The sequence below is a fragment of the Bufo bufo genome, chromosome 5, assembly GCF_905171765.1.
Source record: "Bufo bufo chromosome 5, aBufBuf1.1, whole genome shotgun sequence".
Taxonomy (NCBI): Eukaryota; Metazoa; Chordata; class Amphibia; order Anura; family Bufonidae; genus Bufo; species Bufo bufo.
In genome coordinates, this window is record NC_053393.1 from 283,142,582 (window position 1) to 283,165,876 (window position 23,295).

At 42.8% G+C, this 23,295-nt stretch overlaps 1 protein-coding gene across 1 annotated transcript in view; it reads left to right on the forward strand.

Annotated features, from left to right (window-relative positions):
- Nucleotides 1–23,295, forward strand: part of RECK (reversion inducing cysteine rich protein with kazal motifs) — a 1,014,637-nt gene that overhangs the window by 66,547 nt on the left and 924,795 nt on the right. Inside the window, exon 2 of the mRNA XM_040433615.1 lies at nt 12,348–12,403. Within this exon, the coding sequence (XP_040289549.1) occupies nt 12,348–12,403 (56 nt within the window). The remainder of the gene's footprint in view (nt 1–12,347; nt 12,404–23,295) is intronic.

Here is a 23,295-nt window from a genome sequence, read left to right on the forward strand (position 1 = left end):
GTTCCTTATGTAAAGTAAACTAACTTACTGGGACAGGACTCCAGCTAGGATTCACAGTGCACAATCACCATTCACTGGGCTCCCTGGGCATGGGCACTGGGCGGGCAGGCAAGCTCTTCAAACATTCAAACTAGCCGGCCGGCCGGGGGCAGCGTAATGTGACGTCACTCACCCCGTCACGCCGCACGCGCCTGCTCCTCCCACTTTATTAATGAAGCAGGCGGAGCAGGCGCGTGACGTCGGAGTGAGTATCATTACGCGGCCGACCGCCGGGAGCCGGAGCACAGGAGCAGTGAGCAGTCCTATACAGTATTGAGTCGTCAGTCGAGCAGTTTGAGCAGATGTATGTCATTGAAGCTGTGCGGGGCTGGCAGCCGGGGCTCAAGCGGCAGGCGGCAGTGCAAGAGGCGGAGCACAGGGGTGTGATTAGGGTGTGCCCATGCACACCCGGCACACCCCGTGCGCACGCCTATGCCGTTCAGTGGCTACTAAAACTTCCAGGCACAGGAACAGCCTTTTCCCTCAGGCAATTGCCTTGCTTAATGCAGAACACGCTAAAGCTGCTATGACTTGGAAGCATTACAGCATAGAATTGAAAACAAACAGTTCTCCCTGTTTATTGCCACTAAAACTTACATACTGTCCTTGTCCTACACTATCCATACTGTCTGTCCTTGTACTGTTTTGTTTGTGTCTGTCAAGCAACTGCCAAGTCAGATTCCTTGTAAGTGCAAACTTATTGGCCAAATAAATTGATTCTGATTCTAATGGTGGCTATGATGGGCATAATGGCTGATAAGAGGCATAAGGGCTGATATGGGGGCTAATGAGAGGCAAAGGGGCTGATATGGGGGTGATGAGAGGCATAGGGGCTGATATGGGGGCTGATGAGAGGCATGGGGCTCTTATTAGAGGTCTGATTGGGGGTTATTTACATTGGGGTCTGAGCTGACCTCTTATTAACATTGGAGGTCTGATTGGTGGTCTGACCTGAGGTGTAATGAAACATTTTTTTTTCTTGTCCTCCTCTAAAACCTAGGTGCGTCTTATGGGCCGGTGCGTCTTTATCGGAAAATACGATAAATACCTCTTATATTGTTCCTTTCAAAATTTTAGATGGTAGAGTATTCCATGATATTTAGGGACTTGGTTTAGATTTTTTATTTTGCATCTTCCCCCTTTACATCATAGTAATCATATTAATTATATTAATTGCATTAGACCATATACTATCTCTGAGCATTTTCACATTTAAATTATTGCATATTTCCATTGCTAAACACCTAATTTTTTCCCTTGTTTTTCTTTCTAATATGCCAATACGTAACGCATCAGATGATGTTGTGAGCGATTGCGTTCCACAGTGGAACGCACCGCCGACGTTATATGTGTCCCTGACGGGCGCAGCCTGTTGCGTTCCACTGTGGAGCGCACGTCCATCGTGGCGAACTTCCTTGCGCTTCAGTGCGTTCCACTCTGGAGCGCTTAGTGTAAGTGGCGTCCACATTGGCGTCACTTCCTTCCCTCCGCATCTCTTTGGACTCCGGAAAACTTCATTCAAGCTCCAGATTTTACCTAGTCAGCATATTAATTAGCTGGGCCTCCATCATAGCTTTAGGAGTGTGTGTGTGTGTGTGCGTGTGTGTGTGTGTATATTTATTTATTTATTTATTTATTTATATATATATATCTATATATATATATATATATATATCAAACGAATGATGAGGCAGCACTTCCAGTATAGAGTGAACGGGTGAGGACCCCAAACTTTATTCAAGCGACGTTTCGGCCTGCTCAATGAGGCCTTTCTCTTAGCTTGAGAAAGGCCTCATTGAGCAGGCCGAAACGTCGCTTGAATAAAGTTTGGGGTCCTCACCCGTTCACTCTATACTGGAAGTGCTGCCTCATCATTCGTTTGATATGTTTCGTGGAGGAAGATCCGACCTCTGTGGGGACCTTGCACCCGGTACATCGTATCTGACTGTGCTGCTGCACCATTTGTGTATATATATATATATATATATATATATATATGATAAAAAAGATGGGCAGCACTCCGAGAAGTAAAAAAATACAAAAATACTTTATGTACCCAAACAGGACATGCGACGTTTCGGCTCTATGCAGGAGCCTTTCTCATGCCAAGGCTTGAGAAAGGCTCCTGCATAGAGCCGATACGTTTTATGTCCTGTTTGGGTAAATAAAGTGTTTTTGTATTTTTTTACTTCTCGGAGTGCTGCCCATCTTTTTTATCTTATATCTATTGGATTGGCTTATATCCATATTGGGCCAGCTGCACCCTCTTGCTTACACCAGGGACGGTGCTGCCACTTTTTTCTTTATATATATATATATATATATATATATATATATATATATATATATATATATATATATATATATATTATTACACACACACCTTGGAATATGCGTTCCACAGTGGAATGCGCTATACCGGAAGTGACTCACTCCATGACGTCAGTTCCGGTTTAAACTTTCACAGCTTTTCTGAGACAAACCTACCCCTGTTTGAAAGTATAAAAAGCTGTTATTTTATGTCTGTTTTAGGCTACAATAGAAAGCATAGAGAAAGGACAGCACTACTGTCACGAGGGTGTCAAGAACCACGCCTGACTCCGTTATACCCGGGGTCAGGAAGTCGCAGCGGTTGGCTGCACACTCTATGTAAGATAGGGCTGTTTCCTTATGGTAGCTTTCTGGGTTTGCTTTGCAAACCCTTTTGGCTCACTCAGGGATCCGTAGCTCCTTCTCCTCAGCTGTTCCTTGTCCAGCACTCCCAAACCTCCTTATATTTCCCTCTCACACTTCTCTGGTTGCCAGATATAGAGCTTTCTGCCTGGACATCTATTCTGACCCTCTGGAGCTGTGTGTCACTACCAGAGCTTTGGGACGTTCTCACAGCTCTGTTTCTCCACCCCTGTGATGATGTCACTACTAGAGCTGGGAGGAGTTCTCACTGCTCTGTTTACTTTTGGTTTCCTTCCTCCCAGCTGTTCCTCATGCGTTTGATTTCCCTCTCTTTATATCACCCCTCCTCCTATTGTAGGGCGTGGATTATAGTTCTCATTTCAGTTGTAGCTCTTGCTTTAGTATCTTCACTTGTAGCTATCCGTTCACTGGACCTGTGTTCTGCTGCAGCAAGCACTCCGGTTATTGCCAGCTGTCCTTGGATCCGTCTTCTCTGCGGCTGCAACACCTTCAGCTAAGTGTACAGACATTGTTGTGTACCTGATTATTTTCTGACTGGATCTGAGGTGGCCACGGTTCCCTCCATATACTGAGTAGGGCACCGGTGGCCGTGCCCCTTCCACTATTGTAGGGGTTACAGTGGTCATCAGTCTTAGGCACGTGGGCATGCCTCGTTCCGCCATTTGGATCCGGGCATGTGCTTTAGCAGCATAGGGAGAGCTTTGAGGGTCGGACAGGGGTCACCCTTTATCCTCCCTAGTTTGGGTCCGGTCAGTAGCTCTTTTACTGTGTATACTATTGTTGCTCACATACAGCTGTGACACTGTGTTGCTGCGTTCTCTGGTAGTTGGTCCAGAACGCTGCCCTCCGGATCCCTGTTGGACCTTTGTGGTCTGCTGTGGTCGCCCACCTGGGTGTATGTGTTTGTTTGTATTGTCTGTCCTCTCCCTGGTGTTTCCCTCTTAGTGTCAGTGGTGCGGACTAGCGATCCCACTGGCCCGTTCACTATCTAGGGCTCATTTTAGGGAAAGCCAGGGTTTAGGCACGTGATCGCCGCATGGGTGAGGAACCCGTCTAGGGATGTCAGGGCAGTCAGGTGCCAGCCGCAAGGTGAGTCAGGGGTCACCACCTTACCCTCTCCCTTGGGCAGGGCTTTCCCTTTTCCCTCCCTGTGCATGACACCGGTCATTACAACTACTTACTGACGTATGTTAGTCCATCATTTGGCGGCGGTGTCAGGCCCCGACCCAAGGGACTCCTCCAGTTACCGAAAAAGTTTGAAAAAACCGTAGCACTCCAATAGTATATTTATTACCACCGAACAGAAGCAACGTTTCGACTCAAAAGTCTTTTTCAAGCTACATGTGATAATACAAGTGAACAATACATATACACCCCTCTGAATAAAGATTGGTTGGGGGGTTGTCCCAAGATAAGGTCAACTCCTCCCCTTTCACGATACCACCATTACATCAAACCCCAGTGACACAATTACATAATATACTTTTCACATGAAACCAAATCTGTGCATATATTCTTAAACGCGTACATCCGAGATGAGCAGGAGGTCAAACAAATGAATCAAGCGGGAAGAACCGCATCCCCAGCATGTTACTGTGCATGCGTGGCTCACATATACTAATTTGCGACTGAGGCCGAAACTACATTCGGTCACGTGATCAACCTGTTGATCACATGACCGGAACTAGAGGCTGATAAGACGCTGTAGCCGATGTCAGGCACCTGACCTATCACATGTTCCCATGCGTCCTAGTATCTAGGCAACCTCCGGTCCCCCTCTAAGCCTGCATGTATTCATTATAAACAAACCAGGGATCTATTAGGTCAGTATTTCATGTATATTAATATAATTTGGATGCGCTGTTTCCCCTCACTAGACCCAACATTATAAAAAAAATTATACAGATTGCAGACAATTCCTGGCGTATCTACAACCTAGTAACATAGTACATAAGGCCGAAAAAAGACATTTGTCCATCCAGTTCGGCCTGTTATCCTGCAAGTTGATCCAGAGGAAGGCAAAAAACAACAACCTATGAGGTAGAAGCCAATTTTCCCCACTTTAGGGGAATAAAAAATTCCTTCCCGACTCCAATCAGGCAATCAGACTAACTCCCTGGATCAACGACCCCTCTCTAGTAGCTATAGCCTGTAATATTATTACGCTCCAGAAATACATCCAGGCCCCTCTTGAATTCCTTTATTGTACTCACCATCACCACCTCCTCAGGCAGAGAGTTCCATAGTCTCACTGCTCTTACCGTAAAGAATCCTTTTCTATGTTTGTGTACAAACCTTCTTTCCTCCAGACACAGAGGATGTCCCCTCATCACAGTCACAGTCCTGGGGATAAATAGATGATGGGATAGTTCTCTGTACTGACCCCTGATATATTTATACATAGTAATTAGATCTCCCCTCAGTTGTCTTTTTTTCTAAAGTGAATAACCCTAATTTTGATAATCTTTCAGGGTACTGTAGCTGCCCCATTCCAGTTATTACTTTAGTTGCCCTCCTCTGGACCCTCTCCAGCTCTGCTATGTCTGCCTTGTTTACAGGAGCCCAAAACTGTACACAGTACTCCATTTTACAGGAGCCCAGGACCAGCTGTATAAAAAGGTCCATTATAAACAATGGTTCCCATTCACACATTGACCCAGCTGGGTATGCTCCTGGGGTATATTAGTGAAAAAACTGAAGAATGACCTTCGTACAGGCTAACTCCAGCCTCTCCAAAGCTAACGGAAGAAATAACATCAGGTATTAAGGGTGAAAGGTATGGGGACCCCCGGGTGCAAACCCCTCCAAAAATAGGGGAGGGGACTAAAGAAGCACATAAATATCCCAAGAACCATGTAGAGGACCAAATATATAACCGCGCAGACCCCAATGATTCCCACCACCGGGGAATGCGCGAAAACCTATTACATAAGCCATTCACATCGGGGAATCCGAAAGGCAGGGGCACCCCCTATATGGGGAGGTGAGTTGCCCTAGTCCAGGCAAAGACTGGGTCCAACCTCCTTTATTTTTGTGGAGAGGACCCCTCCCCTGCCTATATCCCTTTCATACAAGGTACCACTCAAACAGTCTATCACTGTGGGATTAACTAGTGCCACCCCTATTGCAACCTGAATTACCCCAAGGAAAATGCCCACAAATATAGGCATCCACTCTACCTGATCTGATTAACCCCCACCAGGTCAAGAGGAGGGAGAGGGGGGTCAGCCAGTAGGAAAGAAACATGATCAGATAATACAATCCCCCATTGCATAAGTCCAGCGGTCAAGCAGTGTTTTCAATTATCCAATGGGCCGGTTCCTTGGTTGCATACGTCCGTGACTGCATGTAGTTCTATGGCTCTGATGCGTGAAACATCAAAATATCTGTGAATCATAAAAAACAGAAATAAGTATATGTCAGCACGATGTACCGTCGGGTAATCTAACTTTCGTTACAATAAAAACACTATCCCAAAATCCTACATGGCATTTCAGAAGAGGGAGCCTAGTTTGAACTCCCGATTTGAGACCTTTGGGTTTAAGAGTATCAAGCTCAAAGATCTACTTAAGTTCCAAACGCTTCAATAACCGTTCCCGATTCCCCCCTCTGCATAGTGGGGGAATGCCATCAATAATTCTGAACTTCAACTGTGCCACATTATGTCTACACCTGTAGAAATGTTCCGGGACTGGAAGTTCCCCCTCCAGATCACCAGACTGAGTCTATCTCTTTACAAATAGTACCGGTGTTGGTTTATCCTCACTTTGCAGGATTGTGTAGTCTCACCCACATACAACTGTCCACATGGGCACTGTAACATGTAAATGACAAAATCAGAGGAACAGGTGTAAAAGCCCCTGATCTTGTTCTGCTTACCGGTACGGTGATGAGATAAGGCAGGGGTAACAACCCTTTTTACGTATCTGCACCATCTCTGGACTCTGTAGTTCGGAGTGTATGAGACTGTCACCTAAGTTATTCGACCTCCTGTAGGACATCAGGTTTGGGGACAGAAATTTCTCTATGTCCGAAAAAGACTGCGCTAAAATCTGCAATTGCGCTTAAGTGCTCCTGCTATCTGTCCACTCATTGTTGAGAATGTAGATACAAATGGTACCCATTTCTTACACGGTTTTCTATTTTGTGTGCTCAATAGCTGTGATCGTGTGCCTGTTGCTTAACCCTATCCTCTTAACAAATTCTTGGGGTATTTCCTATCGACAAACTTATGTCCCATCGTCCGTAGTCTGTCATCTACCAACTCCTAATCCGAAACAATACGTCTCGTCCTAAGCAGCTGGCTGTATGGGAGGGATTCCAGCATACCCTTTGGATGGGCACTGTCGAACCTGACCATGTTGTTCCGATCTGTCGGTTTCACATAGAGGTCTGTCTATAGGCCATCTTTTTTTACATAAACTAGAGTATCCAGGAACTGCATGGAATATTCAGAGTCAACCCTTGTAAAATTTGAGTTGCACATGAATGTTGTTCAAGAAGTCATGAAACTTCTTCAAATCTGCGTCCGTCCCTGTCCATATTAAGAAGATGTCATCTTGGTGTCTGCGCTGTTATATATTTGGTCCTCTACATGGTCTTTGGGATATTTATGTGCTTCTTTAGTCCCCTCCCCTATTTTTGGGGGGTTTTGCACCCGAGGGTGCCCATACCTTCCGCCCTTAATACCTCATGTTGTTTCTTCCGTTAGGTTAGGAGAGGCTGGGGTTGGCCTGTACGAGGGTCATTCTTTAATGTTTTTTAACTAATATACCCCAGGAGCATACCCAGCTGGGTCAATGTGTGAATAGGAACCATTGTTTATAATGGGCCTTTTTATACATCTGGTCTTTGGTTGTAGATACGCCAGGAATTGTCTGAAATCTGTATATATATTTTTTATAATGTTGGGTCAAGTGAGGGGAAACAGCGCATCCAAATGAGGCTGCATGCACATGACCGTTCCATTTTGTGCAGTCCACAAACCGCGGATCCGCAAAAAACATAAGCCGCCCGTGTGCCTTCCGCAATTTGCGGAATGGAACGGGCGGCCCATTGTAGAAATGCCTATACATGCTATATTTTTTTTTGCGGGGCCACGGAACGGAGCAAAGGAAGCGGACAGCGCACGGAGTGCTGTCCGCATCTTTTGCGGCCCCATTGAAGTGAATGGGTCCGCACCCGAGCCGCAAAAACTGCGGCTTGGATACGGACCCGAAAAACGGTCGTGTGCATGAGGCCTTTTATTAATATACAAGAAATACTGACCTAATAGATCCCTGGTTTGTTTATAATGAATATATGCAGGCTTAGAGGGGGACCGGAGTTTGCCTAGATACCAGGACACATGGGAACATGTGATAGGTCAGGTGCCTGACATCGGCTACAGCGTCTTGACAACAGCCTCTAGTTCCGGTCATGTGATCAACAGGTTGATCACGTGACTGAATGAAGTTTCGGCCTCAGCAGCAAATTAGTATACGTGAGCCACGCATGCGCAGTAACATGCTGGGGACGCTGTGTTTCCCGCTTGATTCATTTGTTTGACCTCCTGCTCAGCTCTAGCCTCTGATGTAAGCGTTTTAAGAATATATGCACAGATTTGGTTTCATGTGAAAAGTATATTATGTAATTGTGTCACTGGGGTTTGATGTAATGGTGGTATCGTGAAAGGGGAGGAGTTGACCTTCTCTTGGGACATTCCCCCAACCAATCGTTATTCAGAGGGGTGTATATGTATTGTTCACTTGTATTATCACATGTAGCTTGAAAAAGACTTTTGAGTCGAAACGTTGCTTCTGTTCGGTGCTAATAAATATACGATTGGAGTGAAGATTGGGGTGCTATGGTTTTTTCAAACTTTTTCGGTGTTTTAGGCTAACTGCACGTAGCTACGTTTTTTTCTAACTTTTCGGTGTTTTAGGCTACATGCATGTTGTGTCAGTCGTTTTTTTTTCTTTGTTTTTTTTTTTTTTGCGGATAGGATGCAGACCCATTCACTGGGTGCTGTCCGCATCAGTATGTCTGTTCTGTAGCCCCGCAAAAAAAAATAGAACATGTCCGTTTTAGGCATTGTTACAATGGATCCGCAAAATACTTTTGATTTGTCCTAGCCTCTTTTTTTTTTTTTTTCTTTTTCATACAACTAAGCGTGGTGTCAGAGGAATCCACCAACTCCTGGCTGGGGGTATCTGATGTCAGTTGAGATTATGTTGAAGACAGTCAACCATTCAAGGACAGCTGGGTTGCTGGTCAAAACACGATCGCTGGATGACACTGGAAGCTTTGACCTGTCGCTGTGACTGCTGCTACCCCCCCTTGTGCTGCAACTTCTGGCAACTCCCGAAACATTTTGCCCACTGTCAGTGGCCTGGCATCTGTCTGTCAGTCATACTGTACTGTAACAGTAACAAGGGTAAAATAGCAGTAGTGTCATGGATCAATTTCACCTCGAAATAAGAATGAATGGATATACTTATAAGAGAACGTGAGCACCCTAAAATCTGTAGTATCAGGCCACAATTTCACCACAATTATACAATTAGGGATTAACGAATATACTTGTGTATGAAAGAATGTAAACACCCTAAAATTTGTAATATCAGGTTGCAATTTCACCCTAATTACACAATTAGGTATTAAAGAATATAATTATGTGAAAAAGAATGTAATCCCCCTAAAATTTGTAGTATCAGGCCGCAATTTCTCCCCCTAAACAAGGATGAATGGATGTACTTATGTGAGAACCCTAAAATCTGTAGTATCGGGCCACAATTTCACCCCAAAATAAAGGATGAATGGATGTAATTGTATATAAAAGAACGTGAACACCCCAAAATTTGTAGTATCAGTCTGCAATTTTACCCCAATTACACAATTAAGGATTAACAGATTTACTTATGTCTAAAAGATGTGAACACCCCAAAATCTATAGTATCAGACTGCAATTTCACCCTAATAAGAGAATCAAGGATGAATGGAATTACTTATGTATAAAAAAGTGCATACAACCTAAAATCGGTAGTATTAGAATGCTTTTTAACTCCAATTAGTGCAGCAAGGTGTACTAGAATAGCTCCTTTAAACCAAGCTTTACACTGTTCATTCGGTCCCTGCTCTCTTCCCTATAGTGTGGATAATGCCTCCCTATTATATCCCTACACTATCTGTAAGCTGTCCCTGAACTGTTGAAAAGTAATATTTTGTGACCATAGTCTTTACAAATCACTGTCCCTAGAGCCTGTAATGTACTAAGTTCACTGTAAAATGGCAGAGACCGGGCAGGAAGAGACTCTTTATAGGGCTGTGACATCACAGGGGCTGATTATCTGCTGACTGGCTGCACAACATTATGGGTGATCCCTTGTTCCCGGGCTTCTTACGTCCTCTTTCTAACATGTGCAGCAGCCATTTTAGAAAAAATACAATTACCACAAAGCACGAGGAAATCCAACTTCATGACGAATCAAATGTTTCCTGAAATTCAGATCAAATTTTACTTCATCAGCTTTGATTCGCTCATCTCTCGCCATAATCGTATTTTTACACTTTGTGTATCCCCATTGAAGTTAATGTTTAAAGAAAATAACACATAAACATCCACAAAATTTACTGATCAAGTATATTGTGACAATAAAAGAGGAATCAAAATTAATTTATTACATTTTGTCACTTAAGCAGATACACATGTCACATAATAGCAGATACACGGTAATGCAAACTGTCCTTATACACTTAAAAATGGAGGTTACAGGGCTCGTTCAGAGCACAAGGCAAAACCATTAGAGATGTGCTTTAAAGGCTATGTACACCTTTTAGAGGCAATTTTTTTATAATTAGCATTTTACAAATTTTTGCCTAAAATTTATATTTTCAATTGGCCTTTATTAAAAATATAGATCTATTCTGTCACAAAGAGTGAACAGTTTTTTTTTTTTTACTTTGTAAATGGTACTTTCACTTTCACTTTGTGTTAGTAATCTAATAACCCTTCTCTCTAAACTACTAAGAGGTAATGAACACTTATTTCAGCCACATTCTTATCCGTAATCAGTACAATGCAATAATAAATAAAAAAATTCCCCCAAAGGTGTACATAGCCTTTAATGTGCTAAAAATGTACAGTCCTCAAGTTCCAAAAATTAAAAGAAATAACAGACCTACATAGATGTGAATAAACTGTTAAAAATAAAAGGATTTATATTGCTTGATAAGGGTCCGTTCTGGTTCCGCGGATAGGAGAATATAGAACACAACCCAGTGTTGAATGGATCCCCAAATTGTGTCAACGAAAGGGTCAAATTCACTTCTTTTTTTCCCCTTTCGGCAGAGGATGGAGCTTAGAGTGGTTTCACCCCCATCCGTGGCCCAGTCTTCTGGGAAGGCATGCATAATGTGTGCATGCTCCAGCTCTCTCCCTCAGCTGGCAAACATGAAATATCAATAAAACATGTCCACCCTAATGGATATCCGAGGCCCAACATGTTTTAATCATGTTTTAACACATGTTTCATCATGCCGATTGTTCTAATACCAAATCTGACTGGTGTAGAGTTCCCGGAAGGCGAGTTGCTCATTATAAGGGTCCATTCACACGTCTGCAACGTGTTTTGCGGATACGCAAAACACGGACAGCGGCAATGTGCGTTCCGCATTTTGCGGACCGCACATTGCCGGCACTAATAGAATATGCCTATTCTTGTCTGCAATTGCGGACAAGAATAGGACATGTTCTATTTTTTTCGAAAAGGGAATTGCGGACCCGTAAATGCGGGTCCGCAATTCCGTGTCCGGGCAGCACATCGTGCTGCCCCATAGAAATGAATGGGTCCACAATTCCGTTCCGCATTTTGCGGATGTGTGAATGGACCCTAAAGGTATGCTTGCTGGAAGGGGTGGGATGTTTAGACTCCCTACGAGTCATATTATACAGAACTCAATTATTACATGGATTAATATGAGTTGTACCAGAGATGAGTTATAGCTTATGATATATTTTCTTCATCTTCTAGTATTCCAGCTGAAAAGGCTCCACTGCTGCGAGTGGTGCCACCCAATCTAGGGTGTATGAATTTCCATGGGGCTTGAGTGTTCAGTCCAAGAAACATCTCGTTACCACTTGCAAAGGGCCAGTTTCTAACAGCCCGGTGATAACCTGATTTCTTGCAAAGGTGATGCATATTCCACACACGGGTTCAGACTGAGTGGTCACGTGCAAACAATATTTGAGAATGTGTATACTCTATGCAACCATCACATAACATATACATAAATCATACACGGAAGTAGGCCTCTATTTGTCACACATAGCAATGCAACAGCAAATAATTTGCTATATTGTTATCAAATAGCTAGACCTTGCCTGTGTGCAATGTTTGCTCTATAAAGTGTGTTAATATTTTATCATAAAATACATTGTATTGCCATTGTAAATTCACTTCGGTTGGCACAATGAACATGGCATAGCTATGGGACATGCCAAGATTTATTTTTCTTTACTACAAAACAGGTATTTCATAATAAGCTGTTGCAATTATCCTTTCTGCATTGTATTACAGAATTTTATTTATATTTGTATCTCTAAACATAAACATATTTTTTTTCTCTATCTATAGATACATCATGCTGCTATCAAGCGAACGAACTTACGTGCCGTGAAACTTGTGAGCAGGTATTTCCAAATGTGAATTTTTTTTCTAAACGTTTCTATTACTGCACCAAAGATATGTAGTTTAAGTGAAGAGCGTGACCAATCCTCGACAAATGACAGTCAACAATTAAAATTAGGAATGAGGGCCCTGCTCGCAAGAGCTTACAATCTATTAGAAGATAGGGGTGACACAAAAGGTTAATAAGTGCTTGTTTTGTACAATGGTCAAGACTAGGGATGAGCGAATCGACTTTGGATCAAACATCCGAAGTCAATTCGCATAAAACTTTGTTCTAATACTGTACGGAGCAGGAGCTCCCTACAGTATTAAAATGTATGGGCTCCGATGAGCCGAAGTTATTGCCACTTGATATTTTATTGATTTTATGATGCTATGTAACCCTTACAGTTCTAGAATGTATTGTATAACACTGACATCATTATGTCAGTGTTATCCAATACATTCCAGACATCTAAGGGTTACACAGCATCATAAATCAATATAATGCTCTGCAACCCCGGCAGTGCTGGAAGTTCCCCCTGTTAGACCTTTGTGAGGATGGGCGATGGCGCACATAGGCACTGGCAACTGACTACATAGGATGTCTCAATAGTTGTTCAGTTTATCCTCCCTCTCAGCTGGTCGAAAAAAGTTCCGATTTTGGACTGATAGCAAGGGTCTAACATGGTGGAGAGCCAGTAGTCCTCCCTCTGCTGAATTTTGACAATTCGGCTGTCACTACGCAAGCAATTGAGCGTGCATCGATCCATTTGCGCAAGGGACTCAGAGGGACTCCCTGTTTCCATCTCCACTGCATACTGCCACAGTGTGTCAGGGTCATCTGCCTTGTTTTGCTCATCACTCTCTAGCTCCCCTTGCTTCTCCTCTCCTGTCACTTGTGCAGAAAAAACACCCATTTTTGTATAAATTGCTTGGGCACAAATGTCCTCCAGCGGACAGGAGACGTGGCCATGAGATGTAGAAAAATCCTTTGTACCTCTGCTTGAGATGTGGGACTTTTGCTTGATGATGGGACTTATATGCCATCTTTATGTCCATTTTTTATGTCTATACTTTATTTATATAATTATAATCGCAAAATCTAGGCTATAATCAACCTGGGATATACAGTATTGTTACTATTTGGATATATCACTTTTTACACAGTTTTATTTCACTGCATGTCACTTGCACTCAGCACTTTTCACTTCACTTGCACTTTTTTGTAGCACAACTTGTTTACCTTAATATTTTAGCATTAAGCTTTTATATGTGTCACAATGAATTTATAATCATTATTTATATTTACTTATTTATATTTACTTATTTACTCATTTACTTATTTATATATGTACATATTACACTGGAGCACTTTATAGTGCATAATGTGTCAAAAGAAGCTATTATGTATGAATACTGATGTCCTTTGATTGTTGGTCGCCTTTGTAAAATGTATCGGCTAGTATGCTCTGTATTTAGCACGATTTATAAAGTATTTTACTATTTAGATATATCACACTCTGGTTTTGTTAACTCCACTCTCTAAAACAATGTCTTTTAATACTATACCTATGTGGATACATGTCAGTGGCGAGATTCCACTTCTCTGGTTAGAGATGGTTCGGGTGCGATCATGTGATCTTCTTGGTGATGTCGCAGTCACGTGACCGCGGTCGGGTGAAACTGCCTCGCGCGCAGTCTTCCGCGATTCGTTAGCTTGCGCGAGATCTCGCGCAAATTACTGCCAGGTGACGCCGCGGTCATGTGACTGCGGTTGGGGGAGGCTGTCCCGTGCGTAGTCTCGCGAGATTAGCCGCGAACATTGGGGGAGGGCCTCTTTAGGTCAGGAGGATTGATGACGATAGGTGGTGTAACCACACCGGTCTCGCGGGACTCCGCCCGAGATTAGCGGAGTTGATCCATCCACAGGTGTCCCACACATTGAATTAGCTTCTGGGTATATAATGTGGCTGAGTGCTTAAATCAGATACGTCCCGTGAAGAAGCGGAGCGAAACGTGCGTCGGGGTGTGCTCACAGCTGACTGAAGGTTGTGCTCACAGCTGACTGAAGGTTGGATCCCTGTACTTTACCATTTTCCAGGTATTTCTGTCCTTTTCCCTTTTTATCTGCCTGTAGCTTTCATCCATTGATGGTTTCCTACTGGTACCTTTTATGGAGTTTTGCATATAAGGCAGTTGGGATTATGAGATAGTTTCCAGGAGATCATTGGTATACTATCTGTTATTGCTCATTTGCCTTTGTGCTGAGCAAGCTTAGATATTGGGATCTTACGCTTTGTCAGTCAGCAGGTGAGCTACTTCATGCAACACTACCTGCATTGCTGCTTTACCTTTTAGATATTTGTCTCTAATTATGTGTTGTAATTATTTGTCTTTATTACCTAATAAAGTTTAATATTTTTTGTATGTGTGTCCCTACGGATCTTTAGTTTTTTTATGTGATGTCATGCATCTTACCAACATCTTGTTGGTTTAATAGGTTATACATGAGATGTAGAAACCACGTCTTCTGTCCCCTGGTCAGCCAGATTTAGCAGCATCTGTTCCAGGACAAGAAGCAGTAGAATGACCTTGTTCATCATGTAGTCCTGGCAGGTGTCACACATGAGCTGCAACTGGCAAATGTCAAAGTATCACAGGGGAGTGTTCCTGGCCACCTGCATCATCAATAAATCGTTTACAGCCTTCCTCTGCACATTTAGTTGGTCCGACAGGGTGGAAATGTCGCATATGAGGCGATGTTGGGGAATGCCAGTCTGCGTTTGCAGTTCAAGAAGGGTGTGCTTTGCAGTGTAAGAGTGGCTTAAGTGCATGCACAGTTTCCTATCCATTTTTAGGATGTCTTGCACATGGTTTGAAGACTTCAGGAACCACTTTTAAAACCAGATTAAACACGTTCTCCTTGACGCCGCGCCGACACAATGTTCTTCCTGTTGTCGGTGACCATGGTTCTGATTTTCAGTTGGCAAGGAGACAACCAGGATTCGATTTCTTGATGGAAGAAGCGGAGTAGTTCCTCCCCTAGGTGAATCTTTTCACCCAGGCAAACTAGGGGCAAAACCGAGTGACACCGCCGTGCCCTGCACATGTGGTATGCTGGAGGAGCACTCCGAATTGTGCCTGCAGTTGAGGCTGAGAACAGGGTGGAGGATGAGGAGGCAGCGGAGGACATTGGCGCAGGACCCACAGCTTGAGAATGTGGAGGCAGTGCGGTCACCTGCCAAGTTGCTGGTGTGGCTGGGAAGGACCCACATTTACCCAGTGGGCTGTAAAGGACATATATTGTCCTTGACCATAGTTACAGCTCCACGCATTGGCGCTGCCGTGAACTTTGACAAACTCTGTCTGGCCCACCTTCTGTTCAACATACATGTGCAGGGCTGGTACAGCCTTTTTGGAGAAGTAATGACAGCTTGGGACTCTCCACCTTGGCTCTGCACAAGCCATCAGTTCTCTAAAAGATGCAGAGTCCACCACATGGAAAGGGAGGGAATGTAGTACCAGCAACTTGGTTAGGAGCAGGTTCAGCTTCTGCGCCGTTCAAGAAGTGCATGAATACTGTTGTCTTTTTGCAATCGCCTCTATGATCGATTGCTGACAAAATGAGTGACGAGGAGTAGAGAGAGGAGGAGCAGGAGCATCACGACCAGTAGATTATGGGAAGGAAACACAGCTCCCCTCTGCTGAGGTGGTGGAGCCTTAAACACTGGAAAATGGGTGCGGGCCACTATTGTAATGCAGCGGTTGCTGGGTTAGGTTCTACCACTACTTTAGCGCCACGGTTTTTCCAGGCCACTTTATAGTGATTGAAAGTAAATTGACAAGCAGGCACACTCTGATTTGGGTCAATCTATAGGTTTATTTGTATATATGGTATAATATATTATAATAATGTTGCAATATAATGAGGATAAATGTAATAGTGATGAAGAATTGTATTCTGCTAAATGTCCTTTTAATAGATAATATAAATAAAATATAGAAATAAATTAGTCATCACTAAATGGTTATCAGCTGGTAATATAGAAGATTAAGCTAATAAGAAAATGTAAAAAAGTAAAAATAATGCGCTAGTAAAGGTAATGCGCTAGTAAAATATGAAGTGAAAAAATAGAGGATGATTGTCCTTATTCATGTAGTTTTGGATAAAAACTGTCTTTTCATAAAATAGTAACCTCAAGGTGGAGGGTAAATGGATGATAAAATAATGCGTCTTTATCCTTATCTCCCCATATATGGGATAGTCTTTATATTGAGATAATATCCTCTGGATAGGAGATAATTGGATATAATGCGCCTTAGGTCTCCTTTTATATAGTCACCGCTATGAGATGGGAGATAAATGATGCGCCTTGTAGATACATATAGCTGTCAGTCGATTTTCATAAAACAGCATGCATATACATTTGTAATTTGTATGTAGCAATATATATTGTTGTACTTCTTATGCTGGGCTGTGGGAAGAAGGGATGCTCTGTGCCTGAGTGCGACGTCCCGCACTGTCTCTGGCTACAGAGGTCACTTACCCTTCACCCGGCGCTGCTGTGTTCGGTCCTCTGGCGGTGATCAGCTCTCCCTGGGCGGCTATCTCAAATCCAGATCAGGAGTCGGCGGCGTGTCTTGTGTTGCCAAGGACGCCGGGGGGGGCTACCACCCTGCTGCCTCACACGCAAGCTGCCACCCTCTTCTGATGATAAAGCCCCCTTTTCACCTGGCTCCCACGTGCGATCGGCTACATCATCGTCAACTACTGTCTACCCGTCACTAATGTCACTCTCACCAGTCTCGGGGCCACGTGCCTGACCGCTTACAATACCAGCTCCCGCGTGCCTTTCGTCGTCACTACTTGCCCGCCTACTGGAGGAAACGGTGAATCTGTCCTCCAGGTCTTGGCTGGGTAGTAGCTGCTGACTGTCCTCTAGAAGCTTATCCTCGCTGAAAAGTGGAGCCGATCTGACGGCATACAATACTTCTCCAGCTTAAGGAATAGAAAATGACAGAGGCAGGTTGAGGACAGGTGCACAGAGCTTGTTCCTGGGCCATGCCAACTAAGCATGGTGTCTGATGTGACTTGTGACGAAGTAGAAGACAGTCAACCATTCAAGGACAGCTGGGTTGCTGGTCAAAACACAACCGCTAGATGACACTGGCAGCTCTGGCCTAATGCTGCGACTGCTGCTACCAATCCCGCCCCCCCCCCCCCCCCCCCTTTCCTTCTTCTGCTGCTACTTCTGCCAGCTCCAGAAACATTTTGGCTGCTGCTCATTCCCTTAGAAGGGTCTGTCACCTGTCTGTCCGACATACTGTAAATTAAAAGAAACTGCAAGTGTAAAAGAGCAATAGTATTAGGCCACAGAAGTATTTCATCACAGAAGCAAGGATGAATGGAAGTACTCATAGATCAACTGAATACACCCAAAAACTGGTTGCATCGGCACACTTTTGTTTTATATCTACTTGAGTGCTGTGGTTACTTACTATTATTAGTTGCAGATTTATCCCTACGTGGAGTACCACAATAACCAGTGTGCCAACCAGTTTATTTTCCTCTAGTGCATATATGATTCGGTTACATATTTTGTGATTCCATATTTTAGCTCTTCCATTCACAGCAGAATCCAACTTCTCCCTTTGATCACTCCACATTGCTGTAAGCTACAGTATCTCACAAAAGTGAGTAATGTATCTTGTTAACAAAGCTGTCTTGTTAAAAAATCCTCCAATTCCTGAGTGGACATATCTGCATAGTGGCCTTTGATATTATAAAAAGACTTAACTCTTTCTACCCAGAAGGTTTTTTTGACTTTGCGTTTTCATTTTTCACTCCCCGCCTTCGCAGAGACATAACTTTTTTTTTCTTTTTCTATTCACATAGTTGTATGAGGGTGATGGAATTGGGGAAAAAAAACACAATTTTGCCTTTTTTTTTTTTCATTATGCGGTAAAACTAACTTGTGCTCTTCATTCTCCAGGGCAGTATGAATCCAGCCAAACTACATATGTATACTTTTCCTTGCGTTTTGATGCGGAAAAAAAAAATATATATATATATTTTTTTTTGCTGTAATATTCTGACCCCTATAACTTTTTTGTAGTTATGTGTGCAGAGCTGTATAAGGTCTAATTTTTTGCGGGGCGATGTGTAGTTTAAATTTATACTATTCTGGGGCAAGTACAGCTTTTTGATCGAGTTTAATTTTTTGTGGGAGAAGAAGCGACCCAAAAAAATTGTCCTTTTTCGTTTCTCCTTTTTCTGTACGGGATTAATACTTTTATATTTTCATAGTGCGGGCCCATGATGTGTCCTTTTTTTTTTTTATGCTCATTTTGGGGAAAGGGGGGTGATTTGAACTTTTGATTTGAATTAAAATTTTATTTATTTTTGTACACTTTTTTTATAGTTCCCATAGGGAATCTATGATTATTGTACTACTTTCCTAGTAAGCCTTATTACAGGCAAGAGCTCCATAGGAAAGACTGTGCAGTAACCTTGTGTCAAAGACTATGACAGAGGCTGCTGCAAACAAGCTCTGGCTCCGCGCTGCACGGGGGAGTCGGAGCATAACTGGAAGCGCATGCTTCTGGTTTTCAGCACTCTCAGATGCCATGGTCAGGTTTGACCACAGCATCTTGAGTGGTTAAATGTCAGCGATCGGCATTACCGCCCATCTCAGACATTGGCCGTAGGAAAGAGCAGGCAGCGGGTTGCTATCTTTAAAGACCCGAAATGTGACGAAATAGTATGTCACATGTCGGGAAGGGGTTAAAGGGGTTGTCTCATTGTGGACATTGGGGGCATATCCTAGTGATATGCCCCCAATGTCTAATAGCTGCGGGTCCCACCCATGGGACCCACACCTATTCTTAGAACGGAGCTCGCTGGCTCGGCTATTTCCATAAGCCCCATAGAAGTGAATGAAGCGGTGGCTGTTCTTTTGCGGTGCACTTTCCATTCATTTCAATGGGGCTTCCGAAAATAGCCAAGCTCGCTGCTCTGCTATTTTCATGTACAATGCACTAATATCTACAGATACATCTGTGTATACCTGGACATTGGGGATAAAGCCTAATTTAGGTGTGTGTGTGTGTGTGTGTGTGTGTCAAGCCTGTGGTTCATCTGTCAAGATTTTAGCCTCCGATACACAAGGTCCTGGGTTCAAGACCACCCAGTGACCTTTTGGTTAAAAAGGGAGTAAAATGTTTTAATTAACAGGGGTGTTGTCAATCACTATTATAATGCTGAAAGCCCTAGTTATATTGGGAAATGAATTTTATTTTAACTGTTTCCAGACCTCTGTTATACATGTAAAGTAGAAATTGGGACTTGAAATATGATGCTAAGAGGGCTCCTTAGCCACCGGGTGCCTACGCCTACTGCTTTACACAACAGACACCCAGAGGCATTGTCTGCAATCTGCAAAAATACAGATCATGGACATATAACCCCTCAAATGCTGTGGTCAATTGTGACTGAGGCATATATCCCCTGGAGCTCTGCACTTCTGAGGCCCGAATGGGTCACCCATGCCAAGATTGAGGTTGCTATGGTAGCATTGGGCCTTTGGGAGACTCCAAGGCCTGCCTCAGCGATGTACCTTTAGATGTCTGCCTGTGGCAGGGTTCCATAGGAACACAGTAAATTTTACATAGTTACATAGTTAATACGGTTGAAAAAAGACATATGTAAGTCCATCAAGTTCAAACAAGGGATAGGTGGTGATGCAAATTCCAGAAGGAAATAAGACTCAGATTTCTACACGTTTTAATAAGCATTAATGTTGCCCTGGCATTTTAGGGGCCCTAATGTGTGAGAAGTAGTTTGAAATCTAAATGTGTAATAAATGCCCTGTGAAATCCTAAAGCTGCTCTTTAGAATTTGGGCCCCTTTGCCCACCTAGACTGCAAAAAAGTGTCACACATGTGGTATCGCCGTACTCAGGAGAAGTAGGGCAATGTGTTTTGGGGTGTCTTTTTACATATACCCATGCTGGGTGAGAGAAATATCTCTGTCAAATGACAACTTTGTATAAAAAAAATGGGAAAAGTTGTCTTTTAGAGAGATATTTCTCTCACCCAGCATTGTACTGCCCTGGCATTTGAGGGTCTCCACAATCATTACATGTATGGCCAGCATTAGGAGTTTCTGCTATTCTCCTTATATTGAACATATGGGTAATGAGATATATATATTTTTTCCGTTCAGCCTCTGGGCTGAAAGAAAAAATGAACGGCACAGATTTCTTCATTCGCATCAATCAATGTGGATGAAAAAATCTCTGCCCATAAATGTGCAAAAAAAAAAAAAACGAGGGGAAAGGCGTCTGCCAGGACATAGGAGCTCCACCCAACATCCAAACCCACTCAGCCCGTATGCCCTGGCAAACCCGATTTCTCCATTCACATCATCGATGTGGATGAATAAATCATTGCCGGAATTAATTATTTTTTTTTATATACAAAGTGTTTGCCAAAGCATATGAACACCGCCCCTCAGCTCATAAGCCTCGGCAAACATATCTTTTTTACTGCAGAGGAGGATTCTCGTCTTGCAGCGCCGCATACACAGACTTTTGTGTAATCTGACAGCAGCGCAATGCTTCTGTCAGAATGCACATCAGTGCTGCAGCTGGTCGATCAGTTGGTCCACCTAGAAGGTAAAAAAACAAAGCAAAAAAAAAAAACAACAGGCTGCAACGCAATAAATTTATTAACATTAACTTTATATAACATTTGAAACAGAACATCAACTTTTAAAAACTTTTTTGAACTTTTGGAACATTAACTTTTTTGCTTACCTGTGATATATATTTTTTTTTTTACCTTTTTATAGGACAAACCTCTCCTTCCCCATGGGACAATGTGCAAAGCGCAAAATCGCCCAGAGATGTGGCGAAGTACATTATGCACTTTGTCCCAGGTGAAAGGAGAGGTTTGCAGCAGCTCTGTGTGAATGGGCCCTAACAGCCCTGTGTGCCAGTCCTGTGTAAAGCAATCCCTATACTAAGTGTACCTGTGTGTGGTACTTCCGGAAACACTCCCCTAAGCATAGGGCATATTTCCACTGGACCGGGGGTCGAGTGGAGAGGTGGACCGTAGGCGCAAAGACGCAACCAGAGTTTTTTTTATATAAACCAATAGTTTTTTTTATTATTGTTAAAGTGACAACGCGTTTCGGGGTTCTGCAGACCTCTTTTTCAAGTCTAAAAAAACACACATATACACAAAATCACACAAATTAGAAAACACATTTGTGTGCCTCAGGTTACAAAAATGTCTGGTAAAAGAGATAATAATGGATAAAAGATGATACTAATAGTAGTGGTAACATGACCGTCATGAGTGATAATAGTAATAAAAATAAATTAAAAGTAATAACATGACCGTCATGAGGCCTGGGGTCATGAATGGTTAGAAAGGTACATGAATACGTAAATGCAAAGCTGTCAATGCAATACGAGGTCAATAAATAGAGATTGAGAACTAGGTATGAATTGTAAAAGCAAAACATAACATAAATAGAAAATAAAAAATATATGGTATATAAAAAAATATATATAAAAAAAAAAAAAATATATATATATATATATATATATATATATATATATATATATATATAAAAAATATATGAAATATATATATGTATAAATATAACCATACATATATAAGTATATGCGGATATACACTCACCTAACGAATTATTAGGAACACCTGTTCTATTTCTCATCAATGTGATTATCTAGTCAACCAATCACATGGCAGTTGCTTCAATGCATGTAGGGTTGTGGTCCTGGTCAAGACAATCTCCTGAACTCCAAACTGAATGTCAGAATGGGAAAGAAAGGTGATTTAAGCAATTTTGAGCGTGGCATGGTTGCTGGTGCCAGACGGGCCGGTCTGAGTATTTCACAATCTGCTCAGTTACTGGGATTTTCACACACAACCATTTCTAGGGTTTACAAAGAATGGTGTGAAAAGGGAAAAATATCCAGTATGCGGCAGTCCTGTGGGCGAAAATGCCTTGTTGATGCTAGAGGTCAGAGGAGAATGGGCTGACTGATTCAAGCTGATAGAAGAGCAACGTTGACTGAAATAACCACTCGTTACAACCGAGGTATGCAGCAAAGCATTTGTGAAGCCACAACACGCACAACCTTAAGGCGGATGGGCTACAACAGCAGAAGACCCCACCGGGTACCACTCATCTCCACTACAAATAGGAAAAAGAGGCTAAAATTTGCACGAGCTCACCAAAATTGGACTGTTGAAGACTGGAAAAATGGTTTCTTGAACATGACAATGAGTTCACTGTACTAAAATGGCCCCCACAGTCACCAGATCTCAACCCAATAGAGCATCTTTGGGATGTGGTGGAACGGGATCTTCGTGCCCTGGATGTGCATGCCTCAAATCTCCATCAACTGCAAGATGCTATCCTTTCAATATGGGCCAACATTTCTAAAGAATGCTATCAGCACCTTGTTGAATCAATGCCACGTAGAATTAAGGCAGTTCTGAAGGCAAAAGGGGGTCCAACACTGTATTAGTATGGTGTTCCTAATAATTCTTTAGGTGAGTGTATATCTCTCTAAAAATATACATACATATATATAAAACAGTATAAGATGGGCGCTGATTGGGATAAAGGCAGGATAATAGGATTAAATGGCGCCATAGTGGGTAATATATATTGGGTAATATATAGTGGATGGTAGATGGCTGGTTTTTGGTGGCGCGTCTGGACGTGAATCCTGACGGTAGTGTGTAATGCCAATTTTTAGGCAATTTCATGGTCAGTTAAGGGTTAAGCCCTGAAATCAATCGATTAGTCATAAGCAGACACAAGCTCAGGGTGTAATATAACTGCAGCGTCAGCCGTACAAATCTATGTGGT